The 17,165-nt window shown below is 47.6% G+C and overlaps 1 protein-coding gene across 10 annotated transcripts in view; it reads left to right on the plus strand.

The window, feature by feature from the left end:
• Positions 1 to 17,165, plus strand: part of GRIK4 (glutamate ionotropic receptor kainate type subunit 4) — a 410,374-nt gene that overhangs the window by 238,028 nt on the left and 155,181 nt on the right. For all 10 annotated transcript variants that reach the window (XM_079103138.1, XM_079103145.1, XM_079103144.1 and 7 more), the window contains one exon: positions 4,967 to 5,131. In XM_079103138.1, the coding sequence (XP_078959264.1) occupies positions 4,987 to 5,131 (145 nt within the window). In that variant the 5' untranslated portion in view covers positions 4,967 to 4,986. The remainder of the gene's footprint in view (positions 1 to 4,966; positions 5,132 to 17,165) is intronic.

The following is a 17,165-nucleotide window of genomic DNA, read 5'->3' on the forward strand; positions in this document are numbered from 1 at the left end:
TGGAAAGGGGGTCCCTGCACGTGTGTCACCATCTCAGCTGGGTCTCCCTGCAGCTCAGGCCTCCAAGCCTCACTGTGACGGCCGGTTGACTTACGTGCAAGCAGTCCCCAGGGCTGGAGGATGTGCTGGCTCATACGACTCCTCATTTGGCAGCAGCTGGAAACTCTGAACATCCTGGACTAGCTGGGCAGCCAGGCCTGTGGGACACCGCACAGGCCAGTAGCATCCGCTGCACATTAAGTCTCGAGCACACGGCTCTCCTTCATCCATCTGGTCCCTCTCCTGGGACTGCTGAAGAACAAGTGTGCTATTTGGTAACCGCCTGGTGGGGACATGTTTCTTGGATATCCCAAGAGAGCCTGGGCCTCTACCTTGTCTTTGGTGTCCACAGCCCCAGAATCTGGTTTCTATTGTCACCCTAATTATCCTGCTCCCAATATGTTTGATGCCAGTCAGGTTCCCATTTGAGGTTTTTCCCAGCCAGAAATTAATCACTGCCTAAAACTAAAACCTTAATGAAAACTGGTGCCCAGAACAGTATGAGTAGAGGGCAGGAGGATAGGGTGTGGGACCTGGTGTGTGGGCAAGCACTTGCCAAACACCTGGGAGTACAGGGTCCCTGCTAAACCAACCTTGTGGGTGGGGAACGAGAAAGGGGTGCGGAGCAGACCTCATGATCCCCTTTAATATGAGTCCCACAATCCACATCACCCCCCCCCCCCCCGCCGCCATCTCTGTCTCAGTGTGTGCTCAGTGATGGCGTGAGCTGCTTGTTCATTTGCACGCTGGTGGCAGTCCTGCTTCTCTGGGTCATACTAACACATTGCCTTCATCAGCTCAGGCTGCCACAAGAGGGTCCCACAGACCAAGTGGCGTCAACAGTAAAAATTTCATTGCTCACTGTTCTGGAGGTGGGGAAGTCCAAGATCAAGCTTCTGGTTCCTTGCATTCCCTAGTAAGACTCTCTCTTCCTGACAGAGGATGGCTGTTTTCTCACGGTATCTTCACATGGTGGAGAGAATGAGCCTGTCTGCTATCTTCTGAGAGGAGCACTAATCCTATGAGATGAGGGTCCCACCCCTATGACTTCATTTAACCTCAATTACCTCCTAAAAACCTTATTTCCAAGCACAGTTACTTTGAGAGTTAGGGCTGCAACATGTACGTGGGAGGAGCAGAGGCAATGGAATCAGTAGCACACATCTTGAGTGTATCCTTTGCAAGAAGAGAACAGATGGAACCAATCAGTTCTGACACAGACCCTTTAATGTGTGCTACCTCCTTCAGTTCAGCTTTAATTGTGCCCTTTATGTAGCTGTGGGACAGGGACAAGTCCAGCATGACTCTGTAACACCAATATCCAGGTCAAAATGTTCCTGAGTTCCCAGATTCAGAGTATGTGGACATTGCTAACTTTCCGCCACTGTGACAAAATACCTGAGATAAATCAACTTAAAGGAGGAACGATTTATTTTGGCACATGGTTTCAGACCATAGTCACTTGGTCCTATCACTGTGGGGTGTGGCGAGGCAGAAAATCATGATGGGAGCGTGTGGTGGAGGAAAGCTACTCCCCTCAGGGTGGTCAGGAAGCAAGAAGGGGGGAGAGAGAAATGGAAAGAGGGGAAGGGGTCAGGGTCCTAATATCCCTTTCAAGGACATACCCAAGTGACCTTTCTTACACTAGGCCCCACCTCCCAATAGCTCAATAGACCAGAGACCAAACCGTCTACACATGGGCCTTCGGGGAACATTTAAGATTCAATCCGTAACAGGCATTTTTCTGAGAAATTATTACAAGTGATTTGTTAAATAACTAGTAGGTTGTTGTTTTAATCAGCTTTATTTGCTATAGTGTCCATGATGAGAATAATTTTAAGGAGAAAAAGTTTATTTGGGGGCTCATGGTTTCAGAGGTCTCAGTCCATAGATGGCCAACTCCATTCCTTAGGGCCCTAGGTGAGGAAGGACATCATGGCGGAAGAGTGTGATAAAGGAAAGCAGCTTAGGACAAGGTACCAGGAAGCAGAGAGAAAGAGCTCCCCTACTACAGACAAAATATAAACCCCAAAGGTATGCCCCCAATCACCCACCTCCTCCAGCCACACTCTACCTGCCTACAGTTATCACCAGTTAATCCCTATCAGGAGACTAATGCACTGGTTAGGTTAGGTTCTCATAACCCCATCATTTTGCCTCTAAACCTTCATGCATTGCCTCACATAAGAGCGTTTGGGAGACTCCTCACATCTTAAACCATTACAGTTGTAGATGGAAAAGTTGATAATATTGAGATCACATGGTCCAAAGGCAAGGATAGCTGCCTCTGATATAAAACTTCATGCATATGGGGTGAGGGAAGTAGGGGGAAATTACCTGGGGAAAATTTTCAGAGGTCCAGGCTCCAACCTGTCACTATTAGTGTCCTACAGTTGATTTGCCTTGGTGACACTTCCTACACAGGGCCTACAAGTCTCATGTGTCCTGCCTGTGCACCTGCCCTCAACTCATGTCCCTGGAAAACAGGTCTTCATGAGGAGGAAGTTCTGAAGTCAGGCCAACCTGAGTTCACCTTCTCCTCTCCTGCTCTCTAGCTTCAAGAATGAGGGCTCACTTGCTCATGTCCACATGGAGACTAACACCCATCTTGCAGAGTTGTTGCAGACATTGAGAGACTGTACCTCCCAAGCACTTACACCAGGGTTGTCACTGAATAATATGAAGGTGATGTGTTATGGATCTGGGGTCTCTAGCGTATGCTTCATCCTTGGTGACACTACCCATTTCTGACATCCCAGATGTCTCTGTTCCTGCTCTGTTTTCTTTATATTTTTAACCACAAAACATTTTTCCCACATCAAATCTTATGTGGACCCTTGGGTTCTATACCCAGTGGATGTGGAGATGTTCTGGTTGAAGCTGGCCGGGGGCTAGACGCCCCTCCAGACAAGCTTCTGTCTATTTCAGGGTGCCCCAGGGGTCCACTAAGGAACACCATTTGAGGAGCACTCCTCTATTTCCTCTGTCTAGTCCCAAAGTTGTCCTGGTACAGCAGTATAATTGTTTCAGTTTCTGCATCCCGAGGAACCTTCTCGTCTGGTCTTGCTCCCTGAGGTTACCTTGTCCAAGTTCTTCAGCCACACATTTACAGTCCTCTGGTCACTTCTGCAGCGGGGCTAATCACCTTAGGTTTGCTTGGACTTTGCTAGTCGATTTACAGAGGCCCATGTATGGCCACCCTAAGTAAATTAGATTTAACTTTCATTATTCAGTGGGGTTTTATATATATAAATATATCCACAAATCATGAAAAAGATTTTGGAATATTCTGTATTTTCCTTTTTCATTTGTAAAATGGTGAGAGTAAGCCTGGGAGCAGGATACAGAAAAGACAGCATGGCCTGGGTTACTCTGTCCACCACAGTCACAGAGATTCAGGGGCCGTGTGTTGGTGAAGTCTGTTCAGCTTGATGTTCAGCTTGAAGTCTGTCCAACCTCTGAAAGATAAATTGGACATTTATTTTTTTCTACAATGGCTTTTTTAAAGATACACATCACATATTATATAATTCATCCACGTAAAGTGTATGCTTCAATTTTTTTTTTTTTACTGTATTCGTGGGGATACACAACTATCACCACAATCAATTTTAGAACGTTTTCATCACCCCAAAAGAAATATTCCATACAGTAGCAGTCACTCTTCCTTTTCCCACAAGTCTCCTAATCCTAGGCAACCAGTAACTACTTTCTGTCTCTATGGATTCACATAGTCTAGACATTTCATAAAAATAGAGCCACCCAGTACGTGGTCTTTCAGGTATGACTTCTTTCACTTAAGATAATGTTTCTAGGGTCATCCATGTCATAGCATGTGACAGTATTTTGTCCCTTTTGGTTGTTGAATCATATTCTAGTGCATAGAAAACCATATTTTCTTATCCATCACTTGATGGACATTTAGGTTATTTCCACTTTTGGCACTCGGGAGTAATGTAGCTATAAATGTTTCGTGCACGTTTTTGTGTGCAGATCTTCATTTTTGTAAGTTTCTCTATTGAGAGAATGAGAATCTCAGTAGCTCGATTTAGTGAGTACCTACTATGTGCAAAATACTATGCTGAGCACACATTATTTCATGTAATATTCATGGCGGGTTTTTTCCAAGTGAGAAAACTGAGATCCCAAAGCTGATAAGGAGCAAAACTAGGTTTTGAACCCAGTTCTCTGTGGTATCATGACAGTCACCCTTCATACTGCTTCCAGAAGTTGGGCAGCTATTGGTACATTGCCACTTCAGTCACCCATGCTGATTGTCACCCTGATGAAATCCATATGATGGGTCGCTTACCTACACTATTTTGTGTCCTCATTGCAACCCCATGAGTTTGTCCTACTGTTACTAATGTTGAGGGAAGACAAGAAGTTCCTAGACGCTCCATAGCCCACCTGAGTAACAAGGCTCAGGACATGAGAGTCTGGGTTTCAGCATTCAGCAGTATTCTGCCGCTGCTCCTTGCTCCCTCCTTTCTCCCTTGCAAACCTGGCCTCCTCTGGTCCTCTCCCACCTTAGAAGGCATTTCTCACATGCCCAGAATTCCACTTTCAAAGACCAGCACATATGTATGCCTATCTAAGCACGAGTAGACATATGAGAGCCAACGACCTCATTGTGCCTGGACCCAGGGACCTCGTACAGTTGGGACCCCTGATGGCCCGCCTTGGCATTACAGGACTCCCAGGGCGCACATCCACATTCTAATTTACTCCTACACTTGCCTGCAAACCAAGACCCTAAAGCATGTAGAGAACTTGCTTTGGAGATAGTTCTAAGGATGTCTAGGTGGAGAGGGGTTTGGGAGCTTCCTGGAAAAGGAAGACAGCTTTGAGGGGAGGCTGGAGATGCAGGAGGGGTAACGGTCATGGGTGGTATATCAACTATCTCCGTGTGGTTGCCTGCCCACAGCTGCTATCTTGGACGACCCCATGGAGTGCAGCAGAGGGGAGCGGCTCTCCATCACGCTGGCCAAGAACCGCATCAACCGCGCTCCTGAGAGGCTGGGCAAGGCCAAGGTCGAAGTGGACATCTTTGAGCTTCTCAGAGACAGCGAGTACGAGACTGCAGAAACCAGTACGTAGAATGGACAGGGCTGAGCTGGTAGTTCATCTGTTGCCAGGCCTCTGATGTAGATACCCCAGGGGTGGGAGAGAAAGAAGCACCTGGAGGTTCTATGAGGATCTTGGCCTGCATGAGACTCCCAGGTTTTGTTGTGAATCTTGTGTAGAATAGAATTGAGTCAGAATACAAATTCATTCATTCGTCTTCCCACCCATTCATTCCTTCAAATAGGATTCATTCAGCTACTGGAAGTTTTGTGCGCATATCCCTGAATGAAATCTTGTGTATGATTGAGAAAGAAGAAGCAGAGCCCTCCCAAGGGAGCTCAGCCACTTCTCCTTGGGTCACTTGTCTTGCTTTCATGTGCTGAGAGCAGCATTGTAGGAGAAAACTGGGACTTGGGATGGAGTTGGGCTGCTTACTGCATGGATAACCTTGGACAAGTCACTTGTCCTACCTGAACCCCAGTTTCTTCATCTGTAAAATGGGAATGTTAGGCTCTGTTTTGCAAATGTTGTAAGGTATTGTAGAGATTTAAATTACTTAAAATATAAGAAAAATCCTCTGACTTGCAGTGTTTTGTAGGCACACACAGTAGGTCACTAAAGTCACACATCAGGTACCCCTACTATGTGCTGAACAGCACTTTTCATTCTCACAGTAGTCTGAGTTAAGTGTTATTACATCCTTTGGTTAAAAAAACAAAAACAAAAACAAAAAAAACACTTGAAGTTGAAAGATAGTGAATAGTTTGTCTGATGACAGAGCTAGTGTGGATCCTGCAAACCCAATGCATGACTTATTATGCCTCCAGTGTGATGCTCTGGCACCTCCCTGCAGTTGCTTTGGTGACTCTACAGGATTAGGGCCTAGAGAGTGGGCCAGTGTCTTGTACCCAAGCTGAAAATGAAAAGCTCCAGTGTAGAAGGAAGGTAAAGGACTGTGTTAGTCAACTCTATGTCACTGTAACAAAGTACCTGAGATAAAGCAACTTACGAAGAGGAAAGGTTATTTTGCTTTACAGTTTTGAAAGTTTCAGTCCATGACTGATTGGACCTGTTATTTGGGCTTGTGCAGAGGCAGAACATCATGGTGGGAACACATGGTAAAGCTAAGTTGCTCACCTCGTGGTGGCCAGGAAGCAAGAAGAGATAGGAAGAGGAGGGGCTGATAACCCCTACCAGGGCACACTCCCAATGACCTAAGTTCCTTCTTCTAGGTTCCATCTACTAGAGAATCCACTATCTCCCAGTAGCACCACAGGCTGGCAATACACAGGTCTTTGGAGGATATGCAGGATCCTAACTATAGCAAGGGCCCCTCAGCCCTGAAAAATGATAATCTATTCCCTAGGACTTGAAGAGTCCCTGTTTTCAACCTATATGAACCTTTAACAACACTCAGTGGAAAAACAAACAAATGAAACAAAACAATAACTTGCTTAAGTATTTATATCAGGCATCTTGTCTTCCATATGAACAATACTCTGGCCTGTTAACTTTGCAAGAAAAAAAAAAAATCCTCATTGGCCCAAGAAGAGCAGGTAGGATTTTGTAAAGAGAGAGGTAGGCAGAGGCTCCGGAACCCACCAGCCTCTCTTTCATATCTTCACAACTTTTTAAATACTTTTGAGCTATTGTATCCAGATTCTTCCATCTCTGCTAGATTGGTTTCTCTGGCTTATTTATCATGTACTGTCCCATAATAGCAGCCCAGACCTGATTTTGCTCCTTGTTTGTTCTTTAGGAACTTTTATTGAGCAGTTGCTCTATTTATGGCATGATTGAAGACATGCTTTGGGGACAGTGCTGGACGCGAGGTAGACTTGGTTCCTGCACTCGGGGGTTTGCAGTCTCTCTTTGGAGTGCACATCAGTGGTAACCTCCCCTCAGTGCCTCTACTCTGGATCCCCAAGGTAGAGCACAGCATCTGTTTGCTGTAGCTCATCTTGCCATGTGACCAGTCCCACAAGTTTCAGGTGTTGGCCAGATTGCCTACTGACTACCCTTGGGAACTGTGTCTATTCCTCATGTGGTAGGTGAGTCCAGCAAGATCTATGGGTGCAGATTCCTCCAGAAAAGTGTGTGGTGGAACAAGTACCAAAATAGTCATTTGTTAATTCTTTCAGTCAGTAAGTTGATGAGTATTTAGCGAGTGCTTGTTGCACTTTATTCTAGGCAATGAGGACTCAGCAGGGAACAGATGAAAGTCCCTAGTTGTCACAAGGCTAATTTCTAGTACAATGAAAGAAGCTTTGGATTTCCCAAGATCATCCAAATGAAATTGGAAACACAAGCAATGACTTTTTATGACTCTCTGAGTCCAGTCTGCAGGGTTTCTTTGTCCAGGTCTTAGACAAGCACCCAGATTTCTGTTGCCCATAGTTTGAAAATCCACCCCTCCTTCCTTTCCTTTGGTTCTTCTGGGCTTCCCCCGCAGGACCCGGAGTGCAGATTTGCCCATAGTGAATGGGTCATTAGAGGATGTAAATTTCCTCTCCTGATGACCCACATAGCCTGTCTTATTAAAGTCAATACATCTAAAATATTAAGCCAGGTGAATCAGGGGCACAAAGGACATTGATATCTTTATTCCACATTACAGGCTTTGGGCACCTTTCTAGTGCCCTTCTTGTAGGCGCTAAGTATTTTATTAGCAAGTGGCTCTCGGTAAGCTTTTACATCTCAGAGTGTTTAAGGTGTGATTAGCATTTGTTAGAAAAGAGGGCTTCTGGATCTTTCCACCCTAAAGGCCTTTCATCCTAAGCCAGAGTGCTCCACCCCCACAATGGGTTTCAAACACTGCCCAGGTTCTTCATAGGAAGAGTCCAGCCCGACTCTTTCCCTCCCAGAGCGAGGAGGTAGGAGGGTGTGCTTGGTGACGCTGGCAGAAGCAGAGTGGGGCAGGGCTGGATGTCAGTGGGAGTATTGTGGGAGGGAGGGAGGGAAGGAAGGAAGGAAGGAAGGAAGGAAGGAAGGAAGGGAGGGAGGAAGAGAGGATGGAAGGAAAGAAGGAAAGGAGGGAGGGAGGAAGGAAGGAAGGAAGGAAGGAAGGAAGGAAGGAAGGAAGGAAGGAAGGAAGGAAGGAAGGAAGGAAGGAAGGAAGGAAGGAAGGAAGGAGGAAGGAAGGAAGGAAGGAAAGAAGAAAGGAAGGAAGGAAAGAAGAAAGGAAGAAAGGATGAAGAGCGGAAGAAGGGGCCCTGGAAGGGAGGCCAGTGGCTCTGTGATCCCTACTTTGGGGAGCCTATGTGGTATAAAAGTGAAGATCATGGATTTTCAGGACCAACTGACCAGGATTAAATCATTGTCTCTACTATTTATCAGCTGTGTGATGTTGACAGGCTGCTTAGCCATTTGGGCCTCAGTTTCCGCTCGCGTAGAACGAGGGTGATGGCAACCTCGCCCCGTGGGATTCCATAGCGGGGTGCTTGCTGTGGTGCCGTGGCAGGTTTTCAGTAAGTGTCAGCTGTGGCTTTCTTGTTGGCCTGTCCTCTCCCCATCACAGCTGAGCAGGCTTCTCCCAGCCTCTCAGGTGACCTCCTTCTCTCCTGTTGCAAGGTTGGGCCTCACCCAGGGGCAGCATCGTCTCCGGGGCTCCTCTCAGGTGGCCGGCTTCATGTTGGCCTCCATCATAATTGGATATTCCCCTTTCCTTTTCAGTTTCTGGACGTGGTGCATCTGACAGCTTTGAGCCTTTGGAAGTTGGGGCGGGTCACTCATGCCAACTGACGCGCAGTGTCACAGGGTGTTTTCCCTGAGCCAGCGGCCCAGAACTAATTTGTCTTGTTTATTTAAAAATGTATGAGTGCTCTGGGACCCTGGAAAACTCCCCAACCCCACACCTATCACCCTGTAGCCAGGGAATCTGCTTCAAGAAGATCAAAGAGACCCTGGCGAGGATGTTTTCGGTTGTGGAAGTGGAGGCTCTGATTGAAGTTGAGGCTGTAGCGATCCAGCAGCATACAGCCATACCTGACTTTCAGTAATAGGTGGGTTTCTAAAAGCTCCATACGCATCACACTTAATGAATCACTGTGGGGGTGGGAGAGCCAGTCCAGGGAAGCAGTGGTTATTTCGAGAATCAAAGACAGTGAGGTATAAAGATGCGGGAGCCTAGCGGTCACCACTCTCATCTGATGGTTGAATGTGAGACTTGGAAATGGGAAGTATCATGGAGGGCATTAATTAACAGCCAACCTGGAAACTGGAAAGATAGGAGTCGAGAATCAACCCCTGTTCTACCTGGTTCAAACAGACAGATGGTCCTACCTGGGCTGAGTTAAAGTGAGGGTCACTTGTAAAACATCCTCCGGTCCACATGGGATCCCCTACCTCTGACCTTTCACCATCTTCGCCTCAGGCTTCTAGATGTCTGAACTTCCGGTTCCCTCTACACAGCCCAGAGGGGTGAAATAAAAGGGATGGACAAGACCCATTAGGTGATCTCCCCTCCCAGCTGGCCTTTCCTTCTTCCCTTCAATATCTGATCTCCATCCCAGCCTTTCTTTGCAGGGAGCTCCCATAAGACATTGGCCTCCTGGGTTCCACAGATCACTCTGTCTCCTGCTGGGGCTCATGTATTAGAGCTTAACTAAGTGCCACCCCTTTACCTCCCAGAGGCACTGTACCTGCTGTCTTGCCAAAGCTGTTTTGAGGTTTAATTTACTACAGAGCTGGGAGCAGGGACCTCTCTGCCAGCCCCTCGCCTTTGCCTGTGTTTCTGAGGCCACACATGCCCAGCTGTCCATGCTATCTCCCCTTGAAACCCAGAAGGACACTGGTTACCAGGGCCTCGTGCTGCTCCAGTACACTTGGTATGGGGCATGGTGCATGATGTTCTGGCTCTGAGGAGCTACCCTCTTGCAAGGCTCCTGAGCTTCTCGAAGGCTCCATGGGCTTGACTTCTAGTGATTCGGAGCTGCCTCTAGTAGGTGAGGGCTAATATCTCTCCATCAGTTCAGTAGAATAAATCAAAGTCAGTGCAAAGCAAAACAGTAAGACGGTGGGAGATAAGGACACACAAGTAATGGCGAGGCATTCAACAAACATTTCTTTCTTCCCTTCTCTGAGTTACCCATGTCGCTTACATACAATATGGACTCAGAACCGCATCGTATTACAGTGTTGGAAATCATCTGCTCTAAGTCCCTCCCTTTACAGATGGGGAAACTAAGGTTAAGATCTTTCCTAGGAAGAGGTTAAGACCTGCACATCTGCAAAGTGCCAGAATCCTGACCGTGTGTGGGCGGGGAGTGGCTCAGATAAAGAGTAGGAAGTCAGGACTAGGACACAGGCCAGGGATCAGGTGAGGCCTCAGGAGCAGATCTTAGAAAGCCCAATCGGTGAGGAAAGGGAGGCAAACAAAACAGGGTCCTCTGGGGCGGGATGACAGATTGGCAGGACTGTGCAAGAGCGTTTACGAGGGGGCAGAAGTGGCAGAGGGCAAGGTAGACTGGTGTTCACACTTGGGGCTGAGGCTGGATGCACCAGGATTCCACGCACTGGCTCCACCCATGCCTTGGGTTTAGGTCTTGGGCTTCCATATCCTCACTGGAGAATAATCAGAATTCTCCCCCAAATGGGAATGATTAGTGTTCTCACTTCATGAAGTCACCGTGAGGATGAAATGAGAGATGCTTAAAGGACTCAGAGCAGCGCCTGGTGTGGGCTGAGCTCTCGGCGAGCGTTTCCTGCTCCTGCAGGCGGTAGGAGAATCAGCGCTGCAACCCCTCCCTCTCGGGGTCACTGTAAGGACTTCAGGTGGGATAGTGTGTCTGCTAACCAGGTGCCTGGTACATGGGAAACCCCAGTAAATGGGTTGTTCCTCTTGCAGTGGTTGGAACCAGGCTGGGGGCTTTGCATAACGTGCCGCTATCAAGGGAGCCATGATGATTTCGAGCCCTCTAATGTGTGTCCCTCAGGGAACACTTACCAGGGGGACCCTGTGGTGGGGCAGGACGATGGAGGCCCAGGACTCCTGCCCACGCATGCTCTCCTTCCTTGGCTTGGGAACAGTGAGTCCAATCCGTTTAGCCCACTGTTCACCACAGAGAGTCCAGTATGGAAGGCGCTCATGAAAGCTTGGGTACAAGAGGAGACAGTCCTTCAGAGTGGATTGAGGTGACCGTTGGCCTTGCCTGGGATGATCTTGGCTTCTCTGCTTGCTCTGTGTGTGGTATACACAGGCACAAAGAGGGACCTTCCCCCACAAGCCCTGTGACTCTCAGGCTCTGGCACAGCTTTATGCCCCATAAAGCTGGGATTGTTTTTATGCCCCATAAAACCCCATAAAGCTGTCCCCCACCTACTCCTGGGCTCAGAGGGTGGCCTAATGGCCCACCAAGTGCTGCCCTGTCAGTGAGGGGACCCAAGAAGCTGGAGGGATTAAGAGGCCCCTAGGGTCAACCCTTCTGGGCTATCTGCACCAGAGCCACCCTGTCCCCCTGCACACTGCTGTGTGGGAGGGACCCCGAAGTCTCTGGGAAGAACTGAGTTCCCTTGAGTGCTTCCGTCCAGCCCAGGGTCCAAAGGGACTTAGTTTCCAGGCCAGGTCTGGCATGTGAAGGGAAAATGTCCCTCCATAGACTGCAACACCCCATCCCAGACTTTCATCCAGCAGCTGCTCTGACAGCCGCTTCAGACTCCTCTGCTGGCTGGAAAACTTAGTCACCATGGCAATGTCACTCATGTCTCCATGTTCCTTCTCTTCCCTGCTCCCCAGGAGGCAGAGGTAAAGCTGTTTCCCTCCCTTGCTGTCCTTCCCATCAACTGCTCAGAGTCCTCGCTCAGGTACCTTGGCCTACAGAATCAGGGTCCAGGGAGCTCAAGAGCTGAGGCCCTTTTTAGCAGAGCATCCTTCATAGGGAGCAAAAGACCACGTCCAGGATCCCAGGAAATCCCAAGGCCAGGGCTACTAGTAAGAGCATAGTTCAATTTCATTGAACTCATTTTGGATCATTTCAATTCAGTCGACCAAGTGTCTGGTGAGCAATTCCTTTTTGCCAAGACTAAATAGATTGACCTCTGCCCTCAAGGGGTTTATAATCCCCATGAGAGAGATGGAAACACGGACATGTGTGTAAGGAGCTCAGAAGGCAAGGCACAGGTCCTCAGACCCCTGAGGCCCAATGCATTTAGAATCCAGAACTTCTAAGACATTGGCAAGGTCATATTGTGCTCATGTCATATGCTGAAGAACATCTCCAGTAACATCCCAAGCCCAAACAAATGCATGCTTATATTCTTTTATTCACACTTCGTACAAGTTGAGTACCCTTATCTGAAATGCTTGGAAGCAGAAGTGTTTCCAATTTCAGTTTATTTCTTTTTTCAATATTCACTGCATAGACTTTACTTGTTGAGCATCCCTAATCTGAAAATCCAAAATACAAAATCCTAAATGTTTTGAGCATCATGTCAGTGCTTAAAAAGGTTCAGATTTCAGAGCTTTTCAGATTTTGGATTAGGAATGCTTAACCAGTAGATAGCTATACATCTGCCTATTTAGATCAGATTTTGCCACCAAATGAATCTGACGAAAAACATCCCGTCTCAGAGTCATATGGATTATGGACTTCTGAAAGAATTTATTTTTAGGAGAAACTTCTGTTTCTGTTGGTTCTGTTGAGAGCCAACATTGTGAGTTTGCTTGGGGCAGAAGTTGGCTCGGAATTTAGAGAACAGGGAAAATTCCCTGTCTCGGAAAGGCAGCTGACTCTGATGTAAGGAAGGAGAGATGCCTTGGGCAGGATCCCAGCTGGGTGTTGGAGGAGCAGTGGGAATTTGGCAGGCAGAGGGCAACAGAGTGCAGACCATGGTAGACCAAGGCTGCTAATGCACCCTTCTTAGAAAAAGGTTGAAATGAATAAAATAGCATGGGTTCAGATGGCCATGGAAACGAACTGTATGGAAATGCAGTTAATATTTTAATAGTGATATAGTAATACCTGTGCTTCTTGATTAAGGTACTAAGTAGCCAAGTCCAGCATTGGGTGTAACTACTAGAATCATTTTGAAGTAGTAATGAATACATATGACATTTCAAGATATCTACAGTTCTGTAATGTGACATGAAAACACTGCTGATCTCTGTCGGTGACAAAGTCTCAGACACTGCTACTATACGGTGTGGTTTACTGCCTACATTCAAAAATAGAAGGAAGTTCTGTGTTTCAGCTGGGGTTAGAGGACAGAGTGATGTGATTTCCCCTACAGCGTTTAGACTCCTGTCTTCCCCTACAGGCCCCAGGTAGCAGGTTAGGAACCCCTGGACTAGTCAGAGATAACCACTCTGGAACAGGCTAAGGAAGCAGATAGAACATTCTAGGCAAATTGGCATGGGAAGTGGCACGGTGGGAGAAGGGGCCAGAAAAGCAGGGTCACGGGGAGACCAGACTCACTTGAGTTTTCCTTGTTGTCAGAAGGAATTCTTTTTATTATTGCACCATATTCCTTATAGGATATTATAGGAGTGCATGCTCGTTTTGGAAAGTAAAGAAAGTCAAACAGAGGAAGAAAGTCACTCGGCCTCCCAGCAACCAAGGTGCTGTCATCTCTGTTCTCCATGGAAGTCTGTGCTGGAGGAACAGGGCCCCAGAGCCTGGGAATCAGCAGCTGAATCTTCACCCTGTTCTTTCCATCTTGTTTTTGTGCTTATAAAATGAGGTACAGTAATAGTACCTCGTTACCAGTTTGTTTTAGAATTAAATAGGTCAGTTCCTGTAAAGAGATTTGAATGGGCCACAATTAGCACTCAATAAACATTGGTTTTAATCACATCTTGTTCCAGTCATTCCTCAGGCATTACTATCCCCTGAATTTGCTAAGTTGCAGCCCTCAGATAGATATTCATATAATTTTATTTCCTGCTTCTTTCTCTTAATAATATTACATAAATATTTTTAATGCTATTATAAACTTCTCATAAGCATTTTAAATTCCTAAATAATATTCCATTTGGGCGTATGACCCGCACTTTATATAACGATTCCCTTATGATTAGACATTTCGTTTCTTTATTTATGGAAAGTGTTGAGCAGGCTTCAGTGTGGTTGGACAGTGATTTATTGGACACATAATTCTGAGTCAGGCCCTGTGCTCAGTATGGAGGGTACCAGGGTAAATAAGACAAGCTCTCTGACTTGGAGGAACATGCAGATCACTGTTTTATTATTATAATTTGCCTCACAGTTTGGAGAAAGGATTGGAAATGAAGAATCCTGGAGACAGAGAGACCCTCTGGGAGACAGGTGGCAAAGGGGACTGACCAGGCACATTGGCAGTGGTGTAGGAGGAAGGGGTAGCAGGTGTAAGCACATCAAATGGGCAGATCTGGTCCCTGACTCAGTAGTGAGTGAATAGATTTAGCAAGGAAAGTCAAGGAAGAGTCAAGGGTGAGCATGGCTTTGACCTTGAGGAGGTAAGGGGAGAAAAGTCGAGTGGTTAAGAGCCTAGACTTTGATGCATGGTGGATCTCCTCCAAGGTCACATATAGTTGTACCATATCTTATCTGTGTCCAATTGCAAGTTACTTACATTTTTCTAAGCCTCAGTTTCTCTATCCATAAAATGGGGATAAAATGAGTCTTCCTCATATCCCAGTTTTATAGGTGAGTAAATGGGCCCAGGGAGGTTCAGTAACTTGCTCAAAGTCTCACAACTAGTCAGTCCTGAGACTCAGACTCAGACAGCCTGGTATCAGAGTCCACGCTCGTGATGACCTTGCTGCGGTCGGCCATGTCGAGTGCAAGATGCTAGAGAGAAGGCCCTGAGGCCACATCTAGCAGGTGCTTGGAGCTTGATTGTGTAACCAGGCCATAGTTTAGAGTGTAGGATCATCTGGGCCGAAAGGAGGCGAGGACAAGACTTCCAGATAGAGCGAGGCCCAGGCCAAATCTAGATTCAGCAGAGGAGGAGGAAGAGGAGTCAGCAGAGGAAACGATGATCAGGCAACTAGATGACAGCGAGTTGACTGGTCGGTGTCGTGAAATTCCAGCAAGCTATGCAATCAGCAACAACAGATGCTGCACAAAGAGAATTGGATGAGGACCAGTAACTGGTCATGGAGACCTTGGAGAAAGCAGACCCCAAGGAGAGGTGGGCAGGCAGACCTCAGCTGTAAGGGACTGAGAAGAGCTGGGTGAAGGACTGACTGCAGGGAGTCCTGTGGACAAAGCAGGTGGCTGTCAGAGGGTAGGATGAACCCTGGACAGGGTCCAGAGGCCTGAACCCAAGTGCTGGCTCTGACTTTGATCAGGCATGTAAACTAATGGGAGTCCCTTGGTACCTTGAGGATACTATTTCCTTATTGGTAAATGAGGAGGTAGGAGTCCTAGAGGGGAGGCCCTTATAGGGATTGATTGAGTGACACATGGAAAGCACCTATCAGGCCAGCTAGGAGTTAAGCAGGCTGAGAAAGGTCAGTGACTCGAGGTCACTTGCAAGAGATTTCTTGAGCCTAGAAGAGGCTCTTCAGTGGGGAGGCCTGGTTGTCACTTCCTGTGCCTCTGGGATGAGTCCCCTCAGATGCCCTCTGCATGCAGACTCTGGGTCGACTGAGATGCGGGAGGTTGCGGGATCCCTGCCGGAGCTGCAGGCTAAGAGGAGGCCTGCCAGATGTGTGGCTCATATGGTCAATTGCCACTCTGGGATTTGCCCCCAGCATCTGCCTTGCTGCCTGTGCACCATTCCCATGATTGCTTGGCTGTGTTGGCCAATGGTGAGGACTGTCACTCTGGAGAAAGAGCATCCGGTGGCAGGTGTGGCTTTGCAGCTATCTCAAGAAGCAACCATGTACTCATCCCTTAAAATCATTTCCTGGCCTGGAAATGACTGTCTTACTCCTAATGTGAAGTGGGGGAAAGTCTTTGTGAAATTAAACTGTGGGCTTTGCAGACAAGGATGTCCTATCATGCCGTGGGGAACTTGGAGGCATATTCTGATGGCAGAATCTCGGTTCTGATGTCAAGTGCATGGACAGAGAATGAGCTCATGTCCTCTCTCTTCACATTTCCCCCCTTTTTCTTCCATCCTTCCTTTCTCAGTCTCTAACGTTTTAATATTTTAGATTCTTTCTTACTCTTCTGACGATGCCCTACCAGTTCATGCGTTTATTGGGCAAATGCAAACCGGGCACCTAGTACCTAGAAAACCTGCTGGACACTGAGGAAATGAGAAGTGTCAGTGTGGAAATAAGCATGGCTCTGTTCCTGAAATCTAGTGAACAGAGGCTGGAGCCTGTGCCAGCGGCCCAACTCTAAACAATAAACCAAAGTAGACACAATTGCAAGTGCCATAGAATAGAGGCACAAAATGTGACCTTGGAAACCCCAGGTAGGGTTAGTCCCACCTAACGGAACCCAGGAAGGTCTAAGGAGAAGGTGGCATTTAGGTGACATTTGACAGGTGAGTATCCAGAGTCCGGGAGGGAAGGGCGTCTTCCCAACAGAGGCAGTGCAAGCTCACAGGCATCCTGATTGTTCAGGACCGTGTCGGACACACTTGGGGAAGGAGGTGAACGAGAGGCCCTTGACAGGTGTGGCCCCTCTCCCTTTCAGTCTATCTCTCCCTTTTCAGTCTCCTATTTGAATCTGCTTTCTTCCTACCTGTCTGCATCATCCCTGCCACCTTGGTCCCCTGCCTGCCTGTCCCTCTTCCTCCAAGACTCTGGATATCTGGAGGTATTGACAGACTAAGCACTGGGTGGTCACTATGGGAGCTGGGAACGCCACCCCTGCAGCACATGCCCAGCTGTCTCCACCCCCCCACGGACCAGGCCAGGGAGGGAATCTTGGGGTTCCTCCATTAGCCTCTGTCCTTCGGTGACAGCCCAGATGATTTATACACCTGACTGGCCGTGGCCGTATGTTGTCATAACCTGGATCATTTCCTCATTTAATACTGTCCATAAACTCCAATAAAACTGTCCTAGAGCCCAGTGGTCCAGGGGGAGAAGGAGGGCTACTGGGTCTGGAAGGGTTGGAGGGGGCAGGGTGGGGGTGGATAGAAGGTGAGAGGTAGCAGGTGAAGAGTAAAGGACTTGAGGCTGC

Source organism: Sciurus vulgaris, assembly GCF_902686455.1.
Source record: "Sciurus vulgaris genome assembly, chromosome: 11".
NCBI lineage: Eukaryota > Metazoa > Chordata > Mammalia > Rodentia > Sciuridae > Sciurus > Sciurus vulgaris.